General features: G+C 41.0%; 1 protein-coding gene across 18 annotated transcripts in view; it reads left to right on the top strand.

Moving 5' to 3' along the window:
* Positions 1–27,994, top strand: part of TTC3 (tetratricopeptide repeat domain 3) — a 109,617-nt gene that overhangs the window by 77,052 nt on the left and 4,571 nt on the right. For 14 of the 18 annotated variants that reach the window (XM_064475859.1, XM_010980976.3, XM_031459404.2 and 11 more), the window contains 12 exons: positions 954–1,103; positions 10,428–10,567; positions 12,979–13,047; positions 14,008–14,104; positions 15,474–15,574; positions 17,315–17,405; positions 17,824–17,925; positions 19,922–20,259; positions 21,823–21,949; positions 22,131–22,265; positions 25,193–25,285; positions 26,387–27,864. In XM_064475859.1, the coding sequence (XP_064331929.1) occupies positions 954–1,103; positions 10,428–10,567; positions 12,979–13,047; positions 14,008–14,104; positions 15,474–15,574; positions 17,315–17,405; positions 17,824–17,925; positions 19,922–20,259; positions 21,823–21,949; positions 22,131–22,265; positions 25,193–25,285; positions 26,387–26,461 (1,518 nt within the window). In that variant the 3' untranslated portion in view covers positions 26,462–27,864. Of the gene's footprint in view, positions 1–953; positions 1,104–10,427; positions 10,568–12,978; positions 13,048–14,007; positions 14,105–15,473; positions 15,575–17,314; positions 17,406–17,823; positions 17,926–19,921; positions 20,260–21,822; positions 21,950–22,130; positions 22,266–25,192; positions 25,286–26,386; positions 27,865–27,994 lie in introns of those variants that run through there. The other 4 variants (XM_031459393.2, XM_031459398.2, XM_064475843.1 and 1 more) reach the window with 2 other exon arrangements.

Consider the following 27,994-nt stretch of genomic DNA (forward strand, 5'->3'; position numbering starts at 1 on the left):
TAATTGAGTATTTAAACATGGACTGTGTTTATAGTGCTGAACTTTCAGTCTAGACAGACAAAAACTAGGACTCTCCACAGCAAACGGGCGTATATGGTCACCTTGGCCATAGGTCACAGTTCTGTAACTGATAATTCACAAATTTCAGAATCTTGATTCCCTGCCGTTTTACACTTGGCAGACGCTGAGGTACGGGAGATGGGGAAGACGGACCAAGTCTGTGCACTGGAACAGATTTCCGAAGCCTGGCTGCCAAGGCCCCTTGTATCTGGGTAGAGCAGTTACCTGTAGCTGGGAGGAGTTGCCAGCATCTAACAGATGCTCCTTTCAGACACAAATGTGTGATTGCTGACAGTCTTAGTAGTATGAAAGGCTTAAAAAAATACATAAATGATGTTTATTGTTTGCCAACATTTCACATTACGATATGGCTTCTGTTCGCTTTTTTTTAAATCTGTCCAGGAGACAGTTACATAACTGAAAATAATTCACTGATAGTATTTTAACTTGTATTTTTGAAATAATCAGCAACTATCAATTTGAAACACTTTGTAAAAGTAAGACCAAAGTTAACATGTTCTGTTCATATCTAAAATATGAATAATATTTACAGTTTTTAAGCCTAATAAATAATTCTTGATGTTAATTGTGAAGGATGTCATTCACATCAAACTGTTAATTTAATACTGAACCCTTCAAAGACAAATATTCAGAGCTAATTATAGTACAGTTTGAAATGTTTCCTTTTGAATTCCAGTATACGAATTTTTTTTTAAGAGCTAGCTTTGCTAAACAGTGTAAGGGGTTTTTAATTCTTGAAGTACTGTGATATTTCCCTTGTGAATTTTCATCTGCCTTATAGTCTCCTTTGTTTATTTTATCTTGTTCAGGACAAGATCAGAAAAAGGCATTTTTAACTACTTTTAATAGGTAATTTTGTATTGTGCTTTTAGGGGGATATTTCACAGATTGAAAAGGAGTACCAGGTTTTACAAGAGCAGCTTAAGGTAGCTCGTGAAAATTATGAGCAGAGAAATAACGAGGGCTCAGAAGAGACCAGGGACTTGGAAGAAAAGTTGAAAAGGAACATAGAAGAAAACAAGGTAATCCTATGTGAAACGTTTCTTTGCTAGCACGCAGCATTGTTAGGAGAGCTGTGTTTGTGTAGCCTCTGTTAGTGAGCTACTGCATTGTTGGCTAAACAAAGGCTTTCTCACTGTTGCCTATTTCAGATTCTCTCTGACATATTAAAGTGACTGTTTTTTGCAGTGTTTTAGAAACTCTGCGAATTGCCATGTAAGAAAAGGGTTGTGAATATGAATTTTATCTATAATTGTTTACTTGATTAACTAAAACTATTTTCTGGTGACTAAGTTCCAAGTTAAATTCTCATTTATAGCGAGAGAGGCAGTGTAGCATTAGTGGTTCAGAATGTGAGGCCTGGAGTCAGACTGACTGTGTTCAGATCAGGCTCAGTTCTACACTAGTTCCGATCTTGAGCGACTTATTTAACATCTCTGTGCTGTAGTTCCTTAGCTGGAAAATTTGGGTAATAATCGCTCCCATTTTGTGGGGTTAGATTAATACTTGAGAAAAGTGAAGTACAGTTGTCTCTCAGTATCTGTAGGGGGTTGGTTCCAGGATTCCCTCACAGATACAAAAATCTACAGATTCTCAAGTCCCTTGTACACAGTGGTGTAGTGCAAATAATGTAGTGTATTGTAAATAATGCTGCTCTGAATGCACAAGTTCCACATCTGAGGATGCAGAGGGCCAACTGTACTGAAAATTGCCTGGTTAAGTGTGGCCTGCCACCATTATTACTACTGCTGCTATTATCATCATCTTCATCTTACTCCTGAGGAAATACAAGAATGATAAATGGAGGCTGGGCATACTAGAACTATAAAGTCACCCAGAGTGTCTTGGTTGAGTCTACTGATCTTGAATTCCATTAGCTAAGACTGACCTTCAGTTACATGGAACTGGCTATGGGAGGAATACTGATTAATGGCAAGGCCCAATTGAATTAGTGGGAAAATAGAATTATAGGTGTGAAGAAATCATGGTGCATTTCTTTTTTAAAACTAAGGTCTGTTTTAAAAAATTGAAGTATAGTTAGTTGATTTAGTTGATTTACAATATTGTTAGTTTCAGGTATACAACATAGTGATTTGATATTTTTTAGATTATACTTCATTTAAAGTTATTACAAAATAATGCTTGTATTTCTCTGTGCTGTACAATATATACTTGTTTCTTACTTAATTTATACATAGTAGTTTGTTTTGCTTAATCCCCTTCTCCTATCTTTCCCCTTCCCCGGTCCCTCTCCCTGCTGGTAGCCATTAGTTTGTTCTGTTTATCTGAGTCTGGTTCTGTTTTGTTACATTCATTCGTTTGTTTTATACTTTAGAATCTAAATATAAGTGATAACATCTTAGAGTATTTGTCTTTCTCTGACTTACTTCACTAAGCATAATACCCTCTAGGTCCATTCATGTTCTTCCAAGTGGCAGAATTTCATTTTTATGGCTGAGTAGTATTCCATTGTGTGTGTGTGTGTGTGTGTGTGTGTGTGTGTGTACGTACACACCACAACTTCTTTATCCAGTTGTCTATCGATGAACATTTAGGTTGTTTCGTATCTTGGCTATTGTAAATAATGCTGCTCTGAATATTGGGGTGCATGTGTCTTTTCAGATTAGTGTTTTCATGTTCTTCAGATACATACTCAGGAGTAGAATTGCTGGATCATGCGGTAGTTGGTAGCTCTATTTTCAGTTTTTTTGAGGAACCTCCATTCTGTTTTCCATAGTGGCTGCACCAGTTTACATTTCTACCAACAGTGTCTAGGGTTCCCTTTTCTCCACATCCTTGCCAACATTTGTTATTTGTGGTCTTTTTGATGATGGCCACTCTGATGGGTGTGAGGTGATGTCTTATTGTGGTTTTGGTTTGCATTTTTCTCATGATTAGTGATGTTGAGCATCTTTTTCATGTGCCTGTTAACCACGTTTTATGTGTTTTTTTTTGGAAAAATGTCTGTCTGTTCAGGTCTTCTGCCCATTTTTTAATCGGATTGCAAAAACAGGTCTTTTGTATAGAGGTAACATAAGGATGTTAGTCCATTTAAGAAAGAAAGGGTTTGTTTCAGAAGGCTGAATCAATAACTGAGGTCACATGTTAAACAGAAGAAAATCAGCTTATTGGGACCTTAATAAACTCATTTATTGAGATTTTAGTATACCCAGAAGAAAAGGGTTGGTTTGTAAAAGTAACTGTTGTAACATTCCTTAGGATATGTTTTTAACTTGGGATGAGACGGGGAAGATTTGAAGAATGAGAAGAATTAGAAGGAAGGAACCAGCCCTTCTGTTCAGTTCCTTAGTTGAAGTCTTCTTGATTGGGAAGAGGAGAAAATGAACAAAAATAAAACCCTGCACAGTGACTTACAGAACACCAGTTTGGATAAGTTGTTTGGGGACATAACAAAATAAAATATTTCTGTAAACTTCATATTGCCTCAGGAAAGTTCAGTTTTCAGTTTTAATCCGTATGGGAAGGCCTGTGTCCACCTGCTTAAGTGATGAGGGCAGACTTGCAGACAGCCACTTAATTTAACATGGGCATCTGGTGATTGAGGTTTCTTTCTTTCTGGCAGAGGCTTGTCCAGCTTTATAAACTGCTGGTCTGACGGGGTCCTGTATTTGTGCAGTTCATCAAAGCTTCTTTGTACACTTGACCAAGAAATGTTCAGTAAGTTAGCACCCAGGGAGGAGGGCTGTGAGAGAGCAGCGGCTTTGACTGCTGGGCTTCGGCTCCTGACCTGCTTCTTAACTTTGCTAAGACTCGAGGTCTGGTTCCATGTGGTTGTTCTTAAGAGTAGCCAGTCCATTTTTTTTTTTTTACAAGAACCATTATTTAGTCCCTCAGATTACAGGCCGGTTAGGTCATTAGACTGCCCATGTGACGTGTATACACGTTTCCTCTCAGGATAAATTGCTCATCTGAGTTCCTTAGGTTGTCTGTACAAGAGCAGTAGAGATTTAGCTGTGGCCATTCCTGTATTAATCATGATTATGATCATAATTCGTTTGTGGAAAAATCTTTTATAAATATAAAAAGAAATTTGTGCTTTTATTGATCTCTCCCTTGGCCTTTGACTCTCTAGATCACAGAGGTTAAGAGCTAATCCTTGTACGTAAAGTTACTGGATACCATGTTTGGGTGTATTAGATACACAATCACCTTTCCCCCTTGTAGAGAATTCAGGCGTTGGAGTCAGACTGCCTGACTGGTGACTCCAGCACCACCACTTAATGGCTTTGTGACCCAAGATAATTAACTCAACCTCTTCAACCCTCAGTTTCTTCATTAACAATATAATCTCTACTTTATAGTTCTATGAGGACTCACAGAGGTGGTTGGAAAAGGGTGGGGAATGGCCAGAGATAAGTACAGTAGAAGAATTGTCCCACCCAGAATGCCACCATGCCCTCTTTGAGAAAAATCACTTACAAAGCACTTGAGGAGCGCTTAGTGTTTACAGAGCATCAGTAAACATCTGAGCTCGATACTGCATATGGCTGATGGGGTTTGATTATCATGAGCTAGAGATGGCCTTGTTGACAATTAGGCCAGTTGTCTAGTCTCTGCCAGAGGGAAATAGCAATTCTAAAGCCAGAGACTCCTGTGGTTTTTAATGTACCTGCAACTGGCAGGTTATAACTGGTTACAGTATTGCTCAAGGGCATATGTTCTTTTTTGTTTTATCAAGATAAAATTCACATTTAACCACTATAAAGTATACAATTAAGTGATTTTCAGTATATTTCACAATGTTGTATAATCATTACCATGATCTAATTCCAGAACCATTTTCATCACTCAAAAAGAAGCCCTGTACCCATTCAGCAGTCACTCCCCGTCTCTCCTAGGATGTATGTTCTTAAGGTGCTTTAATGAGATTCTCTTATAGCTAAGATGGTATTTTAGTTGACATTGACTCTTAAAACACAGTCAATCATTTTGGCCCAGAATAATTTATGGAGTAGAATTTGATGCTGCATCTTGCTCCAAGACACCCTTGCACTAAGTAGGAGAACAGGTGGTGAGTGTCAGACTCCAAATCCCTTGCTTTTGTCCTCCAAGAGACTGTCATTTCCACAACCAGTTGAAAAACATTGCTCAGCACTTCATGAGCAGTCTGTCAGTTAGTTGATCCCATGATAATGCCGGGTAACAACCACCCACAAAGACCTCAGTGACACGTAACAGTAAATACTAAATGTGTGAGTTTGTAGGTTAGCTGATCCCAGGTGGGCTTGGCTGGACTGTCTCACCTTTGGGTCAGCTAGGGCTCTGCTGTTCTTGGCCCTGCTTGCTCATGTACCTGGGGTCAGCTGGCTATGAACTGATCTGGAATGGCCTCAGCTGGGACAATGGGGGCAACTAGATTTGCTCCACATGTCTTTCATCTTCCAGGAAGTACAGGGCAAGCAAGGCCTGTCACACAAGCACTCCTCAAGTCTGCTAAATCAGGTCTGCTAATATCCCTGTTAGGCAAAGCAAGTCACATAGCCCCGCCAGATTCAAGGGGTAAGGAAAAGAGACTGCCTCTTTAGTGAAGGGAGCTCCAAGTTCCCATGACAAAGGGTGTAGATACGAGGAGGAGGCGGTGAAGGATAGGGCTATGAATGCCATCCCTCTGCCTCAGTAGGTTAGCACCAGTAATTCACTAATGTGCAGTAATTGCCAAGAACTTAAAAACCTACCTCCATCTTCAGCCTTCTCCCTTACTAGTTCTCTGCATTGTCCTCTACACTTAATGGATAATTGTTGTCATGTGATTTTTCTCACTTTTGGACCTCTCCCCAGCACTGTTCCTTCTGCATCTAGTGGCCTTTTTCCTCCCGGAGCCTGGCTCACTCCTGCTCATCCTTTGGGACCAGTTCAGGCATCACTTTCTTGAGGAAGCAGTCACTGGTGGCAACCTCAGTCTTGGTTAAAGACCCTCGTTAATGTAGTGGTTATAATGAACACCTCACTGTGTTATACAGTAATTACCATTTTGTTAACATCATTATTGAGATACAATTCTCATACTGTAAAATTCATCCATTTAAAGTATATAGTCAGTGTTTTTGGTATTATGCACAGAGTTGTGAAGCAATCACCACAATCTAAGTTTGGAACATTTTTATCACCGGAGAAAGAAATCTTATTAACACTGCCAGTCACTCCCTGGTCTCCTCCATCCCCCCAAGCCATAGGCAACCACTGATTTACTCTGTGGATTTGCCTATTCTGGACATTTTCTGTAAGTGGAATCATACCGGATGTGGTCTTTTGTGAGTGCTGTCTTTGACTTCGCATAATGTTTTCGAGGTCCATCCGTGTGACATGTATCAGTACGTCCTTCCTTTTTATGTTGAATGATACTCTACTGTGTGATGTGACACATTTTATCAGTTCATCAGTCGATGGACATTTGAGTTCTTTTCACTTCTTGACTATTATGAATATACTGTTGTGAGCATCAGAGTTCAAGTTTTTCTGTGGACGTATGTTTTCATTTCTTATGGATATATACCTAGGAGTGGAGTTGCTGAGTTGTATGCTAACACCACATTTAAGGGTTTGAGAAACTGCTAGACCGTTCCCAAACAGCTACACCATCTTACATTCCCACCAACAGTGGACAAGAGATCCAGTCTCCCCACATTCTCAACGCTCTTATCATCCATCTTTCTGATTTTAGCTGTTCTAATGGGTGTGAGGTGTTTTCTCCTTGTGGTTTTAATTTGCATTTCCCTAAAGTGCTGATCATCTTACATGTGCTTAATGTCCATTCGTGTGTCTTTGGAGAATTTGGAGAAATACCTGTTTTAATCCTCTGCCCATTTGTTAATTTGATTATTTGTCTTTCTATTATTGAATTAAGAGTTTCATATATATGATTTAGAAATATTTTCTCCTATTCTGCATATTTTTAACCATTTTTAAAAATTGAAATTAGTTAATTTACAATGTTGTATTAGTGTCAGATGTACAGCAAAGTGATTCAGTTATACGTAACAGTTATATCTATCTATTCTTCTTCAGGTTTCCATTATAGGTTATTACAAGACATTGGATTAGTTTCCTGTGCTTTTTCCTTGTTGTTTATCTATTTTATATATAGTAGTATGTTGATTCCGAACTCCTAATTAATTCCCTACCCCTCCCAGCCCCCACTGCTTTTCCATCTGCCATATTTGCAAATATATTTCTCCTATCTCCCATTTTATAGGTTATCTTTTTACTTTTTTTTCAATTTTTTTTACCATTTTTTTTGAGTTATAGTCATTTTACAATGTTGTGTCAAATTCCAGTGCAGAGCACAATTTTTCAGTTATACATGAACATACATAAATTCATTGTCACATTCTGTTTCACTGTGAGCCACTCTTTTTACTTTCTTGATGGTATTGTTTGCAGCACCCAAGTTTTAAATTTCAGCGTAGTCCAGTTTCTCTATTTTTTCTTTTGTTGCTTATGCTTTTGGTGTCATGTAGCCAGAGACAAGCTCATGATAGCTGCCCGGCCAGCTGTGTCATTAAGGGGTGGTTAGTGCAAACGTCAGATGAACTCATGTAGCATTTTCTGGGGCTGAGATAAAAGTGTGTGTGTTTATAATGCCTTGTGCCTTTGATACTTGAACTCCTTTAGGTGCTGGAGGCCGAGTAGGTTCTTATGCCCCAGTATGACCTTAAGGTTGTACGTCATCTCCCAGCCGAAGGGCTGAACCTGAGGTGAAGTCATTGGCTCAGAATAGATGCACAGGGTAGGCGGGAAACAAGGTTGGCTTGGCCACCAGCAGCGAGGTGTGCATGTGGACACTGGTTGTGGCAGTAGATGTGAGCCAGGTGGAATACAGGATCTTAAGTAGAGTAGGAGTGGTGGTCACCTCAGCCACAGTAATGACTCAACAAATCAGGATTAGTAAGGTTGCAGCAAGGAATGTGTGAGTTCAAACTGTCCCCATGCTAAAGGGAGTGTTGCTGAACTGTTGAACTTCTGCTGCCTAAGAACAGTTGGCCTGTGCATCTCAAGGCCACTGAAATCAACCCTACTCCTGTGGTAGGACTCGAAAGTCATTAAGGACCTGGACTGGTTAGCGAATCTGCCTCCCAGGGACATCTGGAACCTTGGTGTCTGAGGCGGACAAAGGAGAAGTGTCCTAACTCCGTGACACTTTTGACAAGAGAACTATCATTTTCCACGGGGCCTGCGTAGGTTGACTTTGGGTACACCGTGCTCTCTGAGGAAGGAGGACTCGAGTTTCTGTGGCTGAACTTTTGTCCTCGGTGACCTGGTCACCTTCTAAGCCTAAGCAGGAAGTTCAGGCTACAGGGAACCTGATAGTAGGTGGAAAATAAGGTTCCCTAAAGCAAAAATGAAGTTAGGATTTCATTAAGCAGTTGTTGATACTAGTAAGAATTTCAAACTGGAAAATATTAACGTTTAAACTTGTTTCTTTCAGTGTAGTGTAAAGATGCTCCATTCTGACTCACATGGTAATTGTTAGAAATATTAATATGGAGAATATTTTATTTATAAATGACTGGCATTTACAAGCGTGTGCGCCACCTATGTGTCTGCTAGCATTAAAGAGATGACACTTCAAAAAATGACAAAAAACTTTTAGAGAATTTGTAGGTTTAGAAGAAGTTTCAAAAGGCGATGTCTGCATAAGACAGCTGGTAGCAGAAGTTGTGTGGCGGGTGGTGGTGCTCCTAACCGTCCAGAGCCGCAGGGCACAGCCTCTCATTTTCATGAAAATCCAGCAGGCTTGATGGTTTGCTCACCTGTGCTAGAACAGCCTGTTTGAAGATGTGTGAATAAACAAGACTTAGAATATTCCTCTCTGTGTGGTTATGCTGAAAGGCTATTTGAATTCACTGTTTTATTCCTTTGATTTCCAGTCTCAGTCTTTGTCAAACACAAATTTCTGCCCTGTCCCATCAGAATGTTTGCAGGGTCAAAATTACCGAGTTCTTGTATATATTTTTTCATTCCTAAATTTATAAAAATACACATATCTAGGTTAATTTCCGTTTCCTGTGCCTCCTAGGCTGGTACAGCTTCCATATTCTCTTTTTTTTTTGTTAATAGAATTTTGTTGAGTTAGTTATTGAGGGTAGAAGCTTACTTTTAGCTCTGTCACCTTCCGCCCTACCTCTTATGTTGAACTGGACACATGGTCTTATCCATTCCAGTCTTCTAAAGTTTCCTTTGTTTCTTTTTGTCATCCCTACAGTTGCCACCATCATCCTCATCGTCTCTCACCTGGGCTATTGCAGTGAGATTTTTACCTTCTAATTACAGAGTCCTTAACATTAAAGGTTGTAATTCATAAAGGGCTATGAAATCAGTACAGTCATGGTGACTAAAATTGCTTTTCTGAAAAGAGTAGAGATACCAGAAGACATCTCAAAGCGAGGGCAATTTTTTTTAAAGTTTTGTGTGTGTGTCCATGTACACATACATAAGTATATACATATGCTGTGGATCATTATTAAAATATATTTGCTGTTATGGGTCACAGTCAAGAAAATGTGAAAGCCACTGTTCTGGTCTTAACACTTTCATGTACTCTCTCACCCACTCCTAATATACCTCTGGGTCTTTCAGAGTTATTTTTCTAAAATAAAAATCTCATCATGTCACTGCCGAGTCTTTGCTGACTCCGTGTTGTCTGCAGGATAAAGTCCACACTCCTTAGCGTGGCTTACAGGGCCCTTCATAATTTTAATGCAAGGCACCTCAGGTGCTGTTTTTCCTGCCCTGACTTCCATACGTCCGCCCCGTGCTCCAGCAGGTAGCTCCTCTTGCTTTCTCGTACAGACATGCCTTACTCTTTTATCCTTCGGCCTTGCTGTTCCCACTGCTTGGAGTTCATTCTCCGTGTGACAGACTCATCTATGAAGACAGAGATCAAATATCTGATTTTGAGAAGCCGTTCCCAAGTACCAGATGATCATGTCTCTGTCCATCCTTGTTTAATGGCCTCCCATCCAGCGTGATTCAGTGAGGGCAGATGAGGGCCGCTGCGGCTGTGTATGGTGCGACTTTGTGTCCCACGTGCAGCCAAGCTGGCGGCCTGCTACAGCCAGCTCTTGAGGGTGTTTCTGCTGAACTGGAGTCATTGATAAAGCCAGCACTCCACAATTCTGGTCTTTCAGGCTCTTTTTTTAAAAAGTAAATCTTCCTACTCACAGCAAAAAAAAAAAAGAGTGACAATATATGTATGTTCATGTATAACTGAAAATTGTGCTCTACACTGGAATTTGACACAACATTGTAAAACGACTATAACTCAAAAAAATGTCTTAAAAAAAATAAGTCTTACTATTTATTTAGGTATTCTAAAATGTTTTTAGATCTCAAAGACAGAATTAGACTGGTTCCTTGAAGATTTGGAAAAGGAAATTAAAAAATGGCAACAGGAGAAAAAAGAAATCCAAGAAAGGACAAAAGCACTGAAGAAGAAAATGAAAAAGGTCTTAAATGCCAGTGAAATGTAAGTAACAATTGAAAGGCAGTGATTTTTATCTTTATTTTTTTAATTGGGGTGTTTTGGGTTATTTTAACATTTTTGATACTCAGTTTCAAATTATATCAAGTAAAGTGAAAATTTTAGATTCTGTTTTCATTTCATTTTAAAGAATATCCCTTGGGGAATTATCTCATCTCAAACTTACTCTAAACCTGCCGTGCTTACAGATAAATAAAAATGGGACTGCAGATTAACAAAGAACTGACTTCCTTTCAGCCTGAACGCCACCTCTTACTATGAACCTTTTTCCTTATCTGTAAAATGAGGGAGTTTGTCTAGATCCAGCATTCTTCCCAGCACTAAGATTCTGTGATGATCACTTTATTTATGATTACTTTCATCCTAAATCTTTAAATTAACTAAGATTTGGTCCAGTAGTGTGAGGGTTAGGTAATGCACACAGGCAGGACAGTGGTCAGACGGGCCGGGTTCGCTTTGATATCTTTGTGGTCCATTCCTAACCCCTCTTTCCCTAAACAGGGATACGTCCTATGACTCCTCAGCTTAATTATTAGCTACTACTGTTGGACAAAACTTCTGAAACTCAGTGGCTTAAGTTAATTTTTATTTGATCCTGATCTCGCGATCTGGGCTGAGTTTGGCTGGGCCGTTCCTCTGCTGGTCTTGTCCGTGGTCCCTCACGCGGCTGCGTTGGTTGGGAATTGGCTGGAGCTGGGCTCAGCTGGGAGCTGGGATGGCTAGGCCTCTTTCTCTCCAGGAGGTTTCGGGGCTTCTCCATGTGACTTTGGTCTATGTGATCTCTCCATGGGGTCTCCAGCATGGTAGCCAGACCTCTTATGGGGTGGTTCAGGGCTTCCAAGAGCACAGAAGTGGAAGCTGCCAGGCCTTCTGAAGGTTCAGGCCCAGAACTGTCAGAGTATCACTTCTGCCACATCTTGTTTCAAGCAGCTTGCAGGTCTGGTCCAGACTGAAGGGCATGAATATGGGAGGCATGGTTCACCAGGGGCAGCACTGTCCACACTCACCTTTCAGGGCATTTATGTCGTTCTCATTTGCCATGCTGTATGATCAAGCGCCTTTCATTATGAGTCTTGCTAGCATTCCATTTTGGGGCAGTTTTTAGGTAGTCCTTTAAAGAAGGATGAATGTAAAACACTGCCTGTGTCATGTACTTTTGATTATGCTCAAAGTAGTCTCATCAGAAGGAAGCATTTATAGAAATGATAATGTCTTTGAAGCTTTTTACTTCTTAGTGTTTGAGCAGGTCTAGTCTTGTTAAGTTACTCAAAAATTCTGAAATATTTTAATACATAATTTTTGTATGTTCAATTCAAACATACTATCAAACTAGACAAAATAAATGAGGCTGTTGATAAATTTTTTTTCCTGTGCTAGCATAAAAATTTAACAATTTCTGCTAGGAATAAACTTTTTATTGTTTTTTTTCACTTTATTAGTATATTTCTTTCCTTTTTTCTGTCACAATTTAAAGCTAGGCTATAGGCTTCTCTTTGCTTTATGCACTTTCCTAATAAATGCTTTAAAGCTAAATTTTTATATTTAAACCTTAAAACTTTTTGGATCTCTTAGAGAACCACAGAGGATATGAGGGATGCCTTCATTGATTTTTCTATGCTTTAGATGATACTTAGTGTTCATTAAGAAATGAATAGTCAGGAGGAGCTCTGGTTGGTGCAGTGATGCAAATCGGAGGAAATTATGAAAGGAGGCAGAAATTCCATGAAGAGCTACCCAGTATTGAGTATTTAGAAGAACTGTTTTACAAAAGAAGTGAAATGGCACTTAAACTGGTTGTTATTGGAAACGGGATTTTTTAGCAAGTAGAGATGACTAAAGAGGTGTGTAGGGGAGCATGGAAAAAGCAGAACCTATCTGATGCAGGGCATTGCTTAAGAATCAAAGATTTACACACTTTGTCTTGAAGAATTACCCGACTGTGTGCATGCATGAATGTGTGTGTGTGTGTGTGTGTGTTTAATTGGACTTTAAGTCCTGTTTTTAAAAATAGAAGGCTGTTTTCATTTTGAGTGAGAACCACTCGTCACTGATGATGACCCAGCCACACCTGTGCTCCTCTGTCTTGCATTGAACCAGCTGGAGGTGCTTCTTACAGAGGACGGGGGGGGGGGGGGGGGGGGGGAGGCAACTGTGCTGCAGGCACATGGCTTAGAGTGACAAAAAAGGTGATGAGCTCTCCAGGTTTAGAAGGAAAATGTCCCCAAAGGAAAATGACCCAAATTCTTTTCCTATTCAGAAGTTATTAGATGTGAAACAAAAAGAAATGAAAAGAATTTGAGAAATGTTTGCATGGATATAGGTAGAATTTACTGTGTGGGTTGTATTTTTAAAATTCTTTGAAAATTAATTAAAATTTGGTGATCATGCTTTCGTAGGTACACCCTAGAAAATGATGGAAAGGAAAAGGAACTTGAATTACTTCTGGATCTGTCCCTCGAAATCAGGCAAATTAAAGCTTAAATTTATTTTAATACCTTATACTTTTAATACTAGAGGCACAAGTCTAATATATTTAGACATCCCAATATATTTTTGCTTGTCTCTTTTAAATAATTATGTTTCTTTTTAAAATTTTGTTTCTATTTTATTCTTTAAATTAATATTTAACTAAATTTACCTTTTAAGTATCTTTAGTTTATTTTACACTTTTGTTTCACAGTATCGGTTTAAAAAGTCTTGAACTACTCATTTTCCTTTTAATTAATTTGAAACTAAAAATGTATTTTAAAAACTTTTTGAGTTACTTGAGATAACAGTCTCAACTATATTATGCTAGTTTGTTGCTCTGCAATTACAGATTTATCAAAGAATTCTTACTGTGAACCTATTAAAAGTTTCCTTTTAAATTTTATTAATGGAAATAGTGTTTGCACATACTAGTAACCAGTATACTCAGTAGTAAGCAGTTGTATCCTGCTTTTCTCATTTAATATTGTTTTATAAACATTTCCGTTCAAATCATGGTCCATGGCTTTTTTTTTTTTTAAACTATTATTAACGTATTGCCATGAACAACTTGGTACAGATCCCTTTTTTCCTTTGGGTTATTACCCTTTATATGTGTCAAAATAGAATTTCTGACTCAAAGGATGAGGGATGTTCTATAAAGTTTATTAATATAGCCAGATTATACTTCACTTAACCTCATAAAAATGGTGAACCAGTTTCTCAGCATTCCTACCAGATACTCGCTTTTAATTTAATATCTTCCTTTGATCATTTGTAAAGTGCAAAGAGCACTGTAGGTCTTGTGTAGTCACATATTAGGCAAGAAGTTACTCTAGAAGCAGTTATATAGGTCTTTTTGTGGCTGTCAGAAGACTTCAAAGCTGATCTGGTTTCAGCCTTTATAATCTCACTGGTTAAGTTTTTTTCAGTAAGTTTTTTTCCCTTAATATTTACAGTAATACATTTACAAATGAGAAAATGAAAATAGAAGAGTGTATAAAGAAAGGGAAAGAAGATTATGAGGAGAGTCTTCGAAGGGCTGTGGATGCAGAGGTGAGTCCAGGTCACTTGGTGATGGACAGGTATGGCAGGAGGTCATTCGTTTATTTTGTGTTTAATCACATTCGTGTGTTCACATGCATGACATGTGCAATGAAAGGCAGAAGAATGTGGAGGCTAAGGCGTATCCTTTCGCCCATTACCCCTCCCCCCTGGAACAACCACTCTTTCCTCACCTGTAGCGTTTACATTTTTCACCCTTACCTTATGCTGTTAAGTAGCTGTACTCACAGCGTATACCACGTTTTGTAACCTGCTTTCCTTACCTAACATAATTCAGTCATTTCCCATGCTCTACACTTCGAATGGCTTCATCATGTTTAATGAAGTGATGTACCATGAAGTAGCCAACTGTAAAACATATTTGCCAATGCTAGAAAAGAAACTTGAAAATAATCCATTTATTAAGAATCTGCTGTCTCTCCTTCCCCCAGAAGAATATGTATCAGTGTCTCAAATGTATACTATTTGAGAAACTACTGAGACAAAAATAAAAATAATGACCTCTGGCTATGTTCTATTTAATTCCTGAAACATAGTTGTCTTTGTTTTTCTAATTGAGAAGTAAATGTTATTAGCATATGTGTCTATGATTGTTCTGGGAAAATAAGAAGCAGCTTAGCTTATGCAGTCTGCAAACATGAGTCTTTCAATTAAATATCAACTGTGCAGCTGCTTCTGAGAAAAAGAAGGAGAAAAAACTCAAAGTACTTCTACTTTGTGGACGCTCTGCCTGCATCTGCACTCCCGAGTCGTTCAGTTCCCATTTGCCACCACTTGGCAAGCAGCTTTGCCTGGTGGCACTGTCAGGGTACTGACACCTGGATTAAAACACAGCACTTCCAACATTTCCTGGAGTGACTTTTATATAAAAAATGGCCAGTTGGCTCATGGGGAAGTCAGAGAGTCTGAAGTTTTAAAAACACACCCTAGAGGCTTTTCACGCCCTCGCTGAGAACAACTTCTCTGAAGCCTTTAAATTCAGTAGGGCACAGCCTTGGAGTGGTTCCTTGAGCTCCTTTCCTCTGTTTGCCACGGACAGGACACCAGGTATATACATCTAGGTAACCTGGCTCTGTGCTTGTATATGGCTTAAGCAGTAAGCCATGTGGAAAGTTTTGTATCTGAGAAAAGTATCATTTTAGGTACATAATTTTACTGTCATTTTGTTACTCTGTTTTCAAATCCAAGAGTTTTAGTTCATGCTCACCTGAGAGAAATTATAATTAAGTTCTGGTAATTCTTTCATTATATGTCATTTAAGGAGAAACTTGAACCAGGTTTAGAATATTTGTTTTAACAAACTTAAAATAGTTTCATTTCTTCAGTTTTAAAATACTTATGTTCTCTAATCTAATGGTAGGTGTCTGTGCTTGAAAACTGGAAGGAGACGGAAGTGTGGAAGTTACAGACCATGGAGTCACAAGCCGAGGGCTTCCTTAAGAAGCTGAAGCTACTGGGCAGGTATTGTGGTGCCACAGGTGTCTTCCCAGCACGTCTTTGAGTGAATAGAGGTTAAGGCTGATTTGAGAAAAACTTACATTAGGACCATTTTATTTTTTGATAGTTAATACGGCTAATGCATGTTCAATCAGAAAAATCGAAACATACAAACAAAAATGATAAAAATCATCCATAACTCTAAATTGAACTATAGTTAATATTTTTGCACTAAATCTATTAATTAATTTGACAAAAATTTATATATAGTTTTTCACAAAGTAGTATATAGAAATCTTCCTTTCCTATCAATAATTACATTTCTCCAACCTAATTTGGAAAGGCTGACTCGTGTTCCAGTGTACAAATGTGTCGTGATCTATTAAACACCACTGAGGTGGAAGAGTTGGGTTATTCACAAATTTTGTTAATAAAAGCTACACTGTAGCAGATACCCTTGTAGCTAAATTTTTATGCATATTATTAATCATTTCCATTCAATACTTTTCTGGAATGAAGATCACATTTTTAAAGCTTTTTAAACAGTTGCCTTAAGAACAGTTACTTAGCAGTCTTACTGGTAGCGTACCGGACCGTCACTTCAAAAGATACATAAACATGGTCATTTTTTTCAGCTCTCCATAATCTTCACCTGTTTCTGTTTGTTTTGTGTTGGTTTTGGAATAAGGCTTACCTGGGACTCCTAGAGGGCCTCCTGCAGTCTGGCATCAGCAGTCAGTCTCATCACTGTGGATTTTTGCTCCTGGCATCACCTTTCATCTGGCCTTTTTATCATATTCCACACACAGGTTTTGAGTTTTAATTCCTCGTACTTTTTTTATCTAAATTTCAAACCCTCAGTGTGGAACCAGAGATTCTGTGGGACAAGGAAAAACAGTTTTAGTATAATTCTTCATTTTCCAAGGTTAAGTTTTTTCCATTAGAGAAAACCATTCTGATTAAAAGTAGACTGATGTGCTGACTCAGATTACAGGACCAGTACAGCAGAGGCTGGGACCTCGTGGTGGTGGTCAGTTTTCAGCCCAGCATAGGCTGTGCCCTGCGGTGCAGCTGGGAGACGAGCACATCTCAGACTTCTTTCTGTCGAACAGCACTGGCTTCCTAATGAAGCCTCATGCTCCCTTCTTAGGGATTCTGTGCTAATTCTGCTCGTTCTCCCAGAGGATAGTGAAGAGAACAGCCGCAGAAGCAGTGTTCTGGTGTTCCTGTAAGGTGTGTGATGAGAACCCACACTGTCACCTGCTGCTGGTGTTACTGATCCTCTCAGTTAGGAGTACTTGTATGTCACTGTTGATAGACCAGATGGATGAGGGGCTGAGAAATCTAAATCGCCTGTCAGGCCCTACCCTTTCTTTTACAATAAGGTGGGGAAGAATGTTTATTGGAATGTTTCCAAGCTGCCTTTTTGTTTGTTTTTCCATGCCAAGATAGCCTTTGATGTTAAACTTGAAGATGTCAAATGAAGAATGGTCAAATCTACAAATTTGGGGAAAGGAATTAAAATTCAGAAGAATATTTGCTTTCTGCCCATAAGTTCTCGGGGTTTGGTCAGATCAGTAATTAAAATTTCCTGATGTCTCTGATGGTGACTTTGTAAGATACACAGTTCTTTAAAAATAGTTGGGTTTTTTTTGTGATCGTGTTTCTTTCATGTTTAAATATTTATTTTCTTTTGTACATTAGTGCGTTCAGTTAAAAAGAATGTTATGTGGACATTAGCAGTTTCATATTTTCCTTTCTCAGTGATTCTACAACATATCCTGATGTGGAGTCTGATACACATTCATGGGAATCATTTGTTTCTGATGTTAGAAAAGAAATGGAGAAAGCAGAGGTAAGTTACAAGGTATTTTATAATTCTGTCAAAATCTACCTGATGGTTATAATTCCAAGGAAGTAGTGTCATACTGAAACGGCCTCTTTTTTGAGCGGTTAAAGGCAATATGTATTTTTTGTTGGAATTAAGAATTTTTCATGAAAAAAAAGATGCTGTTTTCTTAACTATCTTAAACTCTGCCCTTGATTGACAAGATTAGGGAAGTTACGTTTGAAAGATCTATAGAGCTTTCTGGTTAATAAGGACTTATTTTGAACTACTTTCCTTACAAGAAATAACCTTGCATCTCAGCTGTATTTCTTGGAAAATGGTTGATAGTTTGTAATGTACAGTATGGGGGGAAAGTGTTAATTGACAGATGTGGTTTTCCCTTGAGATTTCTTAGAAAAACTTACACTTTTCCTTCTACCTACAGTCTCAGTATGAAGAACAAATTCAAGCAATTAAAAACGGTTCTCGGCTCAGTGAACTTTCTAAAGTACAGATTTCTGACCTTTCGTTTCCTGCCTGTAACACAGTAAGTCTGTCACATCTTCTTTTTCTTTCTTTCCTTTCCTTTTTTTTTTTTTTGGAGGAAAGAGAACAGAAAACTAGTGAAGCACAATTTCTTTCTTAACTGCCCAGAGCAGTGTGTTGTTGTTGTTTTGGGTATGAGCATGAGATGGATTGGTAACTACCTCAGTGTTTTCATTGAGCCCGAGGCTAAGCCCCTGTCAGGGCTCCCGTCTTTGCCCCTCACCCTCCGGCCCTTCCGTCCTGTGCATTCAGTCCCCTTAACTGAGATACAGCTCTGCAGCCGCAGTGAGAGGCCTGATCTTGGACATCTTTTTCTCCCCAATACCTCACACAGTAAGCATTCAAACGTATGTGGACTCATCTTTAAAAAAAAAAAAAAATTTAAAACATTAGAAAGTTTAGCTACCTCGAACTGAGTAAAATAGTCTATTGAGCTCTAAAGTTTTTTCTCTCCATAGAACTGAGTAAGAAATAGAATTTTATTTAGAATTAAAGGTCACTTATTTACAGTGTTTCCAAGTTCTTAGAGCAGACATGGAGGGGAAAAAAGCATTAGATCGCAGTAGAGTATTTTACTATTAGTTTTTAATTCTAGCTTATGTAATTTTATAAATGCTCAAAAAAGAATTTTAATATTCAAAACCTTGGGAACTCTCAGTGTGCCAGGAACTTGAGTAATAAATACCCCTAAAAATAATTGACTTTGTGTGTCATTTTTACCCTATTCATTCATCAAGTATTTAGTGGTGATCAAGATTAGATGTGGTTTGTGCCCTCAAAGTACATATGGTTTCAAGAACGAGAGACTTGAAACCTGTAATTACAAGCAGTGTGCACCAAGGTTTTTCATAGGAGCACAGAATGCCATTATAGCAGCATAAACGAGGGGGAGCTAACCCAACCTAGCAGAAGATTCCCTGTTGGAGGTCTTAGTGAGTCAGAGATCTGGCATAGGAATTAACCAGGCAAAAGGAGTAAGTAGGGGTGTGCTTAAGGAGGGGTGCGTGTGTGGTGTTTGCAGGGTCAGAGTGCTCCAAATGGAAGAAACAGCATATTTGAAGGCTAAAAAAAAAGAGAACACTCCTTTCATAGCTGTGAAAGAAGTTCCCTATGACAAAAGTGGCTATAAGGAGAAAGATTATAAAGTTGTACCCACAGGCCAGAACAAAGAGCCTTATTCTGCAAGGTGTGTTCAGCAGTGTGGACTCTCCCTCAGGTCACCAAGAAGCCAGGATAGGTTTCAAGGATGAGAACAAGATCGGCTCAGCTGCAGTGTGGAGACATGGTCGAGAGGTCCTGAGTGATTTCCAGTTGACCAGTTACAGCTCACTGTCACCAGCCATGTCCTGGAGCAAGTGGCAGTGGGGCTGAAGGGAAGAGACAGGCTTGAGAGGTGTTTAGGGTGTCAGTTGAAAGAACTGCTGAGATTGGGGCCCCATGTGCGTGTGTTGGGAAGTCGAGGATGAATCAGGGTTTCTGCCAGTGAGGTGGGCACCAGAGAAAGGGCAGGGCGAGGAGGCCTTCCTGAGGCTAGTTTTGAAGACGTTGAGTTTGAGAAGCCTTGGAACCACGCAAGTGGATCTGCCCGTTAAAATTTGGATCTCAGGAAAGTATTCTAGACAAATCTTTGAAAGAGTGGGTGTTCTTCCCAGCGAGCACGGTCTCACTGAAGCACGAGAGGGTGCAGCATGGGGTGGGATTTGCACCTCTGACAACATGAGAGTCAGCACTTCGGGCTCGGACAGGAGGAGGCGCTGCGGGTGGGGCGCTGAGAAGACGCCCAGAGGAGGAGGAACGGAGGCCAGGGGCGCCGAGCCGTGATAGCTCATTTTGAGAGAGTAGGTGACCAGTAGTTTTTAAGGACAAAAACATTTAATTTGTTGCATTCAAATTTCCTGTGCCCTTGAGCAGCCAGGTTTTATTACAGCTGCGTTTGTCAGTCTTTGTCCATGAATGTAACTCTTAGTGACTCAGCTCCTGTGGTGTGTTCCTCACAGATTCACCCGGAGTTACTTCCTGAGTCTTCAGACCTTGATGCTCATGACCCCTCCACTTCTACAAGTCACGGGGCTGGAAACCGAACAGCAGTTCCCAAGGACTTGACTCTGGTCTCTGCCGCTGAGGGCCTGGTGGAGTTGCCCTCCTGTGAGCCAGAAGTCGCCCTCCTGCCAGAGTGTGAGAGCTCTGGCCAGGCAGCTCAGTCAAAACAAAGCCTTGAGGCTGATCAGAAATTACCTGTTGCTCCAGGACGTGCCGCTCGTTCAAGCCAGTCTCCAAAAAAGCCATTCAATAGTATTATCGAGCACCTGTCAGTGGTATTCCCATATTACAGCAGGTACGAATCTAAAATGTCTGTGCCTCTGCTGAATACTTTGTTGAACTGAGGATTCCTGATCGGATAACATTATGGCCAATTAGGGGCAGGAGTGGAAAGGACTGTATAATTGTTTTACTGAGAAAGACAAGAGCTACGTTTTTTTTTTCCTTTTTGTGAACACGGAGGTGAGCATTTTCAAAGATTGAAAACATTGAACACTGGTTAATCAACACACATCAGAACCCACGGCAATTTGCTAAGATTTTGAGGAGCTCAGTAAGGTGCTCCAACACTAGTTACAGAATCACTAAATGAATTGCAAAACATTAGTTTTGTGTCGTTTCAAGGGAAAAACATCACATATAGCAAAGAAGGCAGCAGCAGCTTACATCTTGTGGACAGTACCTCTGAGCTGTTAGAGGTCTGAGGTTGAAAAGGTGGATAGAATTTGATAGTGAACCAAGTGTGTGAGCATGTTACAGAACGGTCCCAATAAGGGTGGGGAGAGCTGCTTTTAACTTAGTCGCCTGTATCAGTCGGACACTTCAGTGGTGCTTCTGCCTTGACCGTTGACCTAACTCTCCAGATTGGTATGAGGGGCAGGGGTGCCCTTGTCTCTGCAGGAGAGCAGATGAAGTGGAGGGGATGTCTCTGGGATGCAGCTCAGAAGAGAGGAATCCACATGCAGGAATGACCCTCTGCACCTCCCGTGTTATTTCTGTCTTGGATACAGTATTAGTCACAGGCTTTGAAATTATCCTTTTGAAACAAAATCATGCTTAAATTATGATTTACAAAATTAACGTTTTACATTTGTCAGTGGAGCCCTGCCCACATGGAAATAAGTATATCTTGTCCGCACACGGGCGTATTTAGCCCTGCCTGCGTTTGAGAAACGTAAGTTATCTCAAGAGCAGTTACCATGCCAGTTCTTAAAAAATAGCCAAGTTGTGATTACCAAAGATATCTTACAAATAAAATTGTTTGCAATCCTGACTAAATTTGGCTGAATATAAACCACCAAATAGAAATGCATTCTATTTTCTGAAAAGTAAAGCATTTGAGGTATTAGTGCTGTAAATATCAAGTCCCTGTGATGCAGATCACATCCACGGGCACTGACAGAACAGCCAGGCTTTGAAGACTTGGTTTTTAAAGGGAGGAAGTTAACAAAGCTAGTTTGTTCTTAGAGACTTATTACTGATTTCAAGTCAGAACCAATGGTATCTGATCACTCAGTAATGTTGCTTGAAGCTACAGTGTGTCCCGGCCGTAAGAAGTACGGTTTCTAAGCCGGGGTGGACATCTCAGATGGATCTAGCAGATACACTATTACTTTGAAAGTCTATTAAAACAAATGTTTAGAAATAATACTGGAATTTTCATAATACTTTGGAAGAGTGACCTCAGTTTTATATACAGTTATGCTGTCGTTTACAAATGAATTATTTGTGTGGTTATTTGTATTTGACCTCGTTGCTTCTAGCTGTTGGGTTAATACTGGCACATAATGTTTATTCATATTTATTTGCAGTAGAAAACTTTGACTTTCTCATGACGTTATCCCCATTTCCCTTTTAGCACTGAGCTTGCTGGTTTTATTAAAAAAGTGAGAAACAAAAACAAGAACTCGCTCTCTGGATTGAGTATTGACGAAATTGTCCAAAGAGTGGCAGAACACATTCTAGATGAAGAGAAGAAGAAAAAGGTCAGTATTTCATTTAGATTCAATAAAATGTTTTACTTTATCCTTACTTATTTATAAAATATGAGAATTATGAAAAAAAATGCTTCCAGCCAAAAGGTGGAGAACAATTTAGTAGTAGATGGAAGATGGTCAAGTTTTGAGATAACTGAACTTGCTTCCCTGTCCCACATTCTCACTGCAGCCAAATCCAGGAAAGGACAAGCAGCCATCTGAGCTCTGCTCTGCTGCTTCTGTGACCACGGCCACCCAGGACCCGCCCTCCCCGGCTGCTGGAGCGTCACCCCAGACCCGGGGGCAGGAGACGGAAGGTGTCCCTGTGAGTGTTGTGCGCAGGATTGCAGCGTTGGTTGTTCTTTTAATGAAGAACAAGAAGGAAACAAATTGTTAATCCGTGACTAAGCCCCATTCTTTGCATTTCTAGACCGAATTTATTTGATCTCAAAATTAGAGACCAAGTGTAGATGGAGAGTTAGGTGTAGTTTGGTTAAACAGGCGAGGCTGAATGGCGAGGCTGTCCCTCCACTTGGGCGAACGCCTCGGAGCCCTTGCACACAGTGACAAGAAGAGCTGTGACCACACTGTAGGCACTGGGCCTGTCAGTGGTCAGGTACTTTCATATTTTATACCAAGTGTGAATAGCTGGGAAAACTGGTTTTTGGATAATTTTCTTCTGTGTGACCACGGGCTTTAGAATCATGCAGACTTGGCCATCACTTAATAACACCGTGAGCTCGGCTCATACCTGCTTGTTCAGGTTGTTGCCTGGATGAAGCCCAGCGGCAGGGCTGCCAGGGCCAGGCGCTGTGCCTGGGAAAGGCTGGATGCTTTCCTTTCCTCTCCCCTCAGGTGTCTGGGGGAACGGCTGTGGGGGGGCACAGTGGAATCAGCTAGATTTACCTTTAATTTGATATACTGATGTAAGTATATTGTCCTTTTAGACAAGAATGTTACATTAACATAGAACTTTTTATAAAAGATTATTATATTTATGTTCTCAGTTGATAAGGCATTATAATTGCCTTTATGTTATAAATGAGGAAACCAAGGCATGGATGACTGACTGATGCATCTTGCCAGTGTTCCTTCATTTGAGTTGAGTGTGCAGCGTGTATTCCCCGTCCTCGCCACACTGACCAGCTCCTGCTGGGGACCATGCAGTGGGGACTGAACATGTGGTTGAAAGAGAGGCCGTCACCTGGGTGGCTCAGGGCCATGGGCTCCAAGTTGAATTCTGGTGCAGAGAACGTTTTTCCCCTTTTGTCCAACTATAGTGTCAGAGTTTAGGTGAAATCAACTGTAGAAGAGCGGCAGGCTCCATGGCAGAGCCAGCAGTGCAGGACTGCACACGGAGTGCTGGTTTGCTGACTGGAGCTAGGCATTGACTCTTCTTGTGAACTCTGTTTTTATCCCTCTCGGACGTTTCCTGCAAGGCCCGGCTGGAGTCCCTTCCTCCCTCAGACGTGTCCCTGCTGGTCACGTGCTCTGTGGTCCAGCAACTGGGCCGACCTCTCAGGATTCCCGCTGGTGTGTGGGTGTTCATGTGTATGGCTCCTCAGTGTGTGTGGCGGGGCGCCCCGAGATAGGCCATAATCATCTTTCAAGGAGAGATCCATTTCTGCTTCGCAGCTGATGTTGATAGTAATAAAGGTGTAAAACCTGACTTATAAGTAAAACAGGTATCCAAAGCTATGTATTAATTTGCTAATCATAGTAAGTTTTTTAAAAATTAAAAGTAATTTTCTTTATATTTTTTAAATACAAAAGTAATATGGTTCATAATAGAGTATACAAATAAAAAAACCATATAAAGGACCCCAAAACCCACCCTCTGAGGGTAACCAGTAACCAGTATCATCTCACTGGAATACATTTTTTAAACTCTTTTGTATGTGTGTGTATGTGTGAATTTAGTCAACATTGTACATGTATTTGTATCCCCCCCCCTTTTTTTAACTTAAATATATATTGTGCCTATCTTTCCAGGCTAGGAAATAATCAAGTTAACTGGGTTTTCCCGAACTTTGCAGAGGCCTTAACCTGCCCTTCCCCAGGGCTGACGCCTTCATTTCTTCCCAGACGCTTCCATCGGGGGCTGCAGAGAGGGATGAGAGCACCTCATGCCACCACATCTGCCCCATCGCTGCCCAAGCAGCGGCAGTGCCCTGGGAAGGACAGAAAGCTGGACAGAAAACCCCATTCAGCAGTTCAGGGTCTTCAGAGCCTTCAGGCACCTCCCCTAGCTCTCCTCCCTGACCTTAATCCAGTGTGAGGGCTGCATTCATTCATTCGTTTGACAGTCTATGCACATCAGTTTGGAGCCAGGTTCCTTGCCAGCTGCTAAGGACACATATAATAAACAAGGCTCATTCCCTGCCTCCAGGGTGCTGAGAGTTACAGGGGAGTGAGAGTCGAAGTCGGTGATGCGGGTAGCCTGGGGAAAGCGCTGTGAGCGGTAGGGAGGACTTTGTGCCTGGTCCGCTTCTGCTTCACACAGAAAGCGCCGTCTGTGCTCACCAGACTGTGAGCTGCCGGGGCCAGAAGCCCTGCCGTTCACCCCGCGCCCCGCGCAATCCCTGACGCTGGATGTTTGCTGAATGAGCCATCAGTTTGTTTTGTTTTGATTTGTACAAGTAATCCACATTCACAGAAACTTTAGAAAAACAGCAAAGAAAAAAGTTAAATCTGTCAACCAAAAGGAGCCAGTAACCACTGTTAACATTTTACATCTTTCCAGATGCTTTTCTAGGCCTCTCTATATACACATTTTTTTTATTTTTAAAAAATTGAGTTATATAAGCACATGATGCTGTTTGTAAACTACTTTTATTCAGAGAGCTTTTGTAACCAATGTTCTGTGTCAGGGATTATGGATCTCCATCGTGATTTTAATCAGCCCCGTGATGATCCATAGTGTAGACGTGTCATCTGTGTTACTGTCCCCAGCTGTTACTTATCTAACTTGTAATGTTCAGGTGGTACCATGCTTTGTAAGGAATGGGATGGGATAAGTGAGTATTTGTAGTGTTTTAACTGGAAACATATTAACCATATAAAACTTTTTTCTCTGAGAAAATTAAAACTATTTTTTTCCCTAAGAAATGTTATTAAAAAGTCTGCTTAGTTATAATTGGAAATATTTGCCACCTTAGCTGCAAAAGTGTTTGAAAGCCACTTTTAGAAGAGCTCACGTAGTAGAAAGAAGTTTAGTTACTCTTTATTATCGGGATATGTTTATTTCCACAGGTGTCCGGTGCAAATTCCTGTGAAATATGCCACGAAGTATTCAAATCCAAAAACGTGCGTGTGCTGGAATGTGGGCACAAGTGTCACAAAGGGGTGAGGACTTCTCTCTTGGCCCTCGTCATGTCGTGCATTGTGACTGGGGTGTTTTGAAAATGCTGAGGGCTTTTTCCCTAGGCTTCAATACTGCGTTTTCAAAGCATTTTCTTTATAAGTGATCATTGTCTGCCCTTCCAGAGGTCGGTGCTGTGGAGGGGAGCAGATTCCTGGCCCCTTGGTGTGCACCCTGCGCACTGGCCTCTCCTCCACTCAGTGTCATGGGTGGAAAAGAGCAGTTGGCTCCATCAGCGCTGTTGGTGCTGAAATTCAAAGCAATATTAGTTCCTTAAAAGTTGATTTCTTACACACATGGCCGAACAAATATATAGTGCCACAGTTTGTTAATTTAGTTAAGTATGTGAAGTCAGTGTAACATTTTAGAAGAGAAAAACTAAGCCTAACTGGGTCCATTTTGCCCGATTCTGGGAGATTCTGGTTTGTACCCTTCCAGGATTTGTGTTAACTGTTTTGGTGTCTTGGGTGCTGTGAGCATGCGTCCTGCACCCCTGCTGTTGGGTTAGGGCAGGTCAGGTCTCTGCCCTGTCAGTTTATGAACCCCTGAGAAAAGGAGGACACACTGTACACTCCCTGGACGGTGTCAAGACGGCCTGCAGTCTCTCGCGGGGCCTGCCCCCTTCCCGTGTACCGGCGTCCTTCCCGGGCTCTCTGACTTTGCACACACACTCGGCTCTGTAGCAGCAGCCGGCCAGCCAGGGGCAGCTAGGGAGCACACTGCGTAGACAGGCTCCAGTCAGGGCTGTGTGGTGTCCAGGTTGTGGGGGCAAGGAGAAGGCAGACGAGCCCAAGGACAAAGAAGGTGCCAGCCTCTATAGAGAAGCCAGGGCAGCTGAGCGCTGAGGCTGGAACGGAGTGAGGGGAGGGGGAAGGTGAGGCCGTGCCCTAAGTAGTCACGGTCACGTTCTGAGGTGAGATTTGTCCCTGGGGCTTGGTCCACACTCCTCACCTGAGCAGGCTCTGGTGTCCCTGAGTGCTGGGCGGCTCCAGGCCCCACCAGCCATGTCTGCAGCGGAGAGGGAGGGGAACTAAGGTGCCACGTGCTCCCAAAGGCATTGACTGATGGCGTTCTCTCCGTTTCAGTGCTTCAAGCAGTGGCTTAAGGGGCAGAGTACTTGCCCGGCCTGCCTGGACCGTGATCTCCTGTCAGAAGAGTAGCCCGCCCTCTGGAGGAGGCCCACCTGCTGTCCTAGGTAGTTACAGCTCACTAAGGAGTGGGTACTGGTTTGTTGGGTTGGAAGAATAACCATACACTACCCTTGGTATAAGGACAAACATTTGAGGATTCTTTGCACTGTGTGTCACAGTGCTAGTAGATGAAATCTTTAATATAGTTGAGAGTAAGAAATCTCCCAGCTCTGATTAAACCCTTCAGTGACAGCCCAGGGGTGACTGGTAGAGTTACACATCACCACGCCCTCCCATTGCTGGGCTGCGGAGGAGCTCTGTGGGCTGGAAGGAAAGCATGGTGAGTGCCTCAAAGCAAGACTTGAATTATAAGTATTCTCGACTTACTAAAGTGCCCCAGGTTAACATTTTTATGAGACAGTATTCCTGAACATAGACTACATTTTCCCTCAGAGATTCTGCATTTTAAAAAGTGGGCTTAAGCAAACTGCATTTTAGTAAGTTGTAGTTAATGTCAAAATACTGGCTTAGACCAAAAGATTCAAATCTCTTCTTCACTTGACTTTGATTTTTCAATTTGTTGTTTTACTTCTCCGCAGCAGATTTGTAAGTGCTTATTTTTCATCTTCTAAAGACATAGTGGCTTTGGCAAATAGCATTAGCCAAGACTTTTTCTTAACTCCTAAAATCAAGGCTGCATATTCATCAGCCCAATCCCACGTTTGGAACTTATTCTTTGAACACCTAACTGTTCTCATTAGTGACGTTTGTCCCTCTTTATAAGTTACACAAGTGTTTGGATGTCTGGCGAGCACACAGGTCACCATCTTTCCCTTCCCTTATCCACCACCAAGAAGAGACACCTGTGTGACTAGACAGGCCCAACATGTCCCTGTACAGTCGTTCCGCGTTTAAATCTGTGTAAAGTGATGCATGCGCTCTCGTGCTGTGACCTGAGAGCACAACTGTGACTCATTAGAGACTTAGAAACATATTCTCCTTAGTGACCTGTAGGCAGTAGTAAACGTAGAAACATGAGCTCTGGACACATTCCATTTCTCTCAAACAGGAAGGATCAACAAATGTTTCTCAGTGTGTTCTTTGTTCCCCCCAGAAGCTCTCAGTCCCAAGTTCATGAGCTGATTTGGTCGCTTTCCTCTGCTTTGGTTCCCCGTGAGTTTTGATGTCTTGGTGACTTGGTCCATAGTTCACTCTGTATTTTGAATCAGGTCCCTAAAACATTGTCTGCATGTTCATAATAACTGCGAACTGTAACTAGTAAGATACATAGGGAGGGGTTTGCTGCAGCAGGTACAGAGGGAGAGGAGCAGCTGCAGGGTGAGCACGTGTTCTGTGCATAACTTCAGGCACATCCTTGTGAACGCACCTTCCACATGTCACGTCTGAATAAAGAGCATTCTGAACTAACGTCAGTTCACCGCTGTGCTTACTCATTCTTTGTCAGGTAGTTTTAAAGTTCGTTCTCCTTGAAAATTCAGTACACATACATGATGCTAACATTTTAAAAAATGACTTCACTTGGAAAGAAGGACCGTGATACAT

This window comes from Camelus dromedarius, chromosome 2 (genome assembly GCF_036321535.1).
Source record: "Camelus dromedarius isolate mCamDro1 chromosome 2, mCamDro1.pat, whole genome shotgun sequence".
In the NCBI taxonomy this organism is placed as follows: domain Eukaryota; kingdom Metazoa; phylum Chordata; class Mammalia; order Artiodactyla; family Camelidae; genus Camelus; species Camelus dromedarius.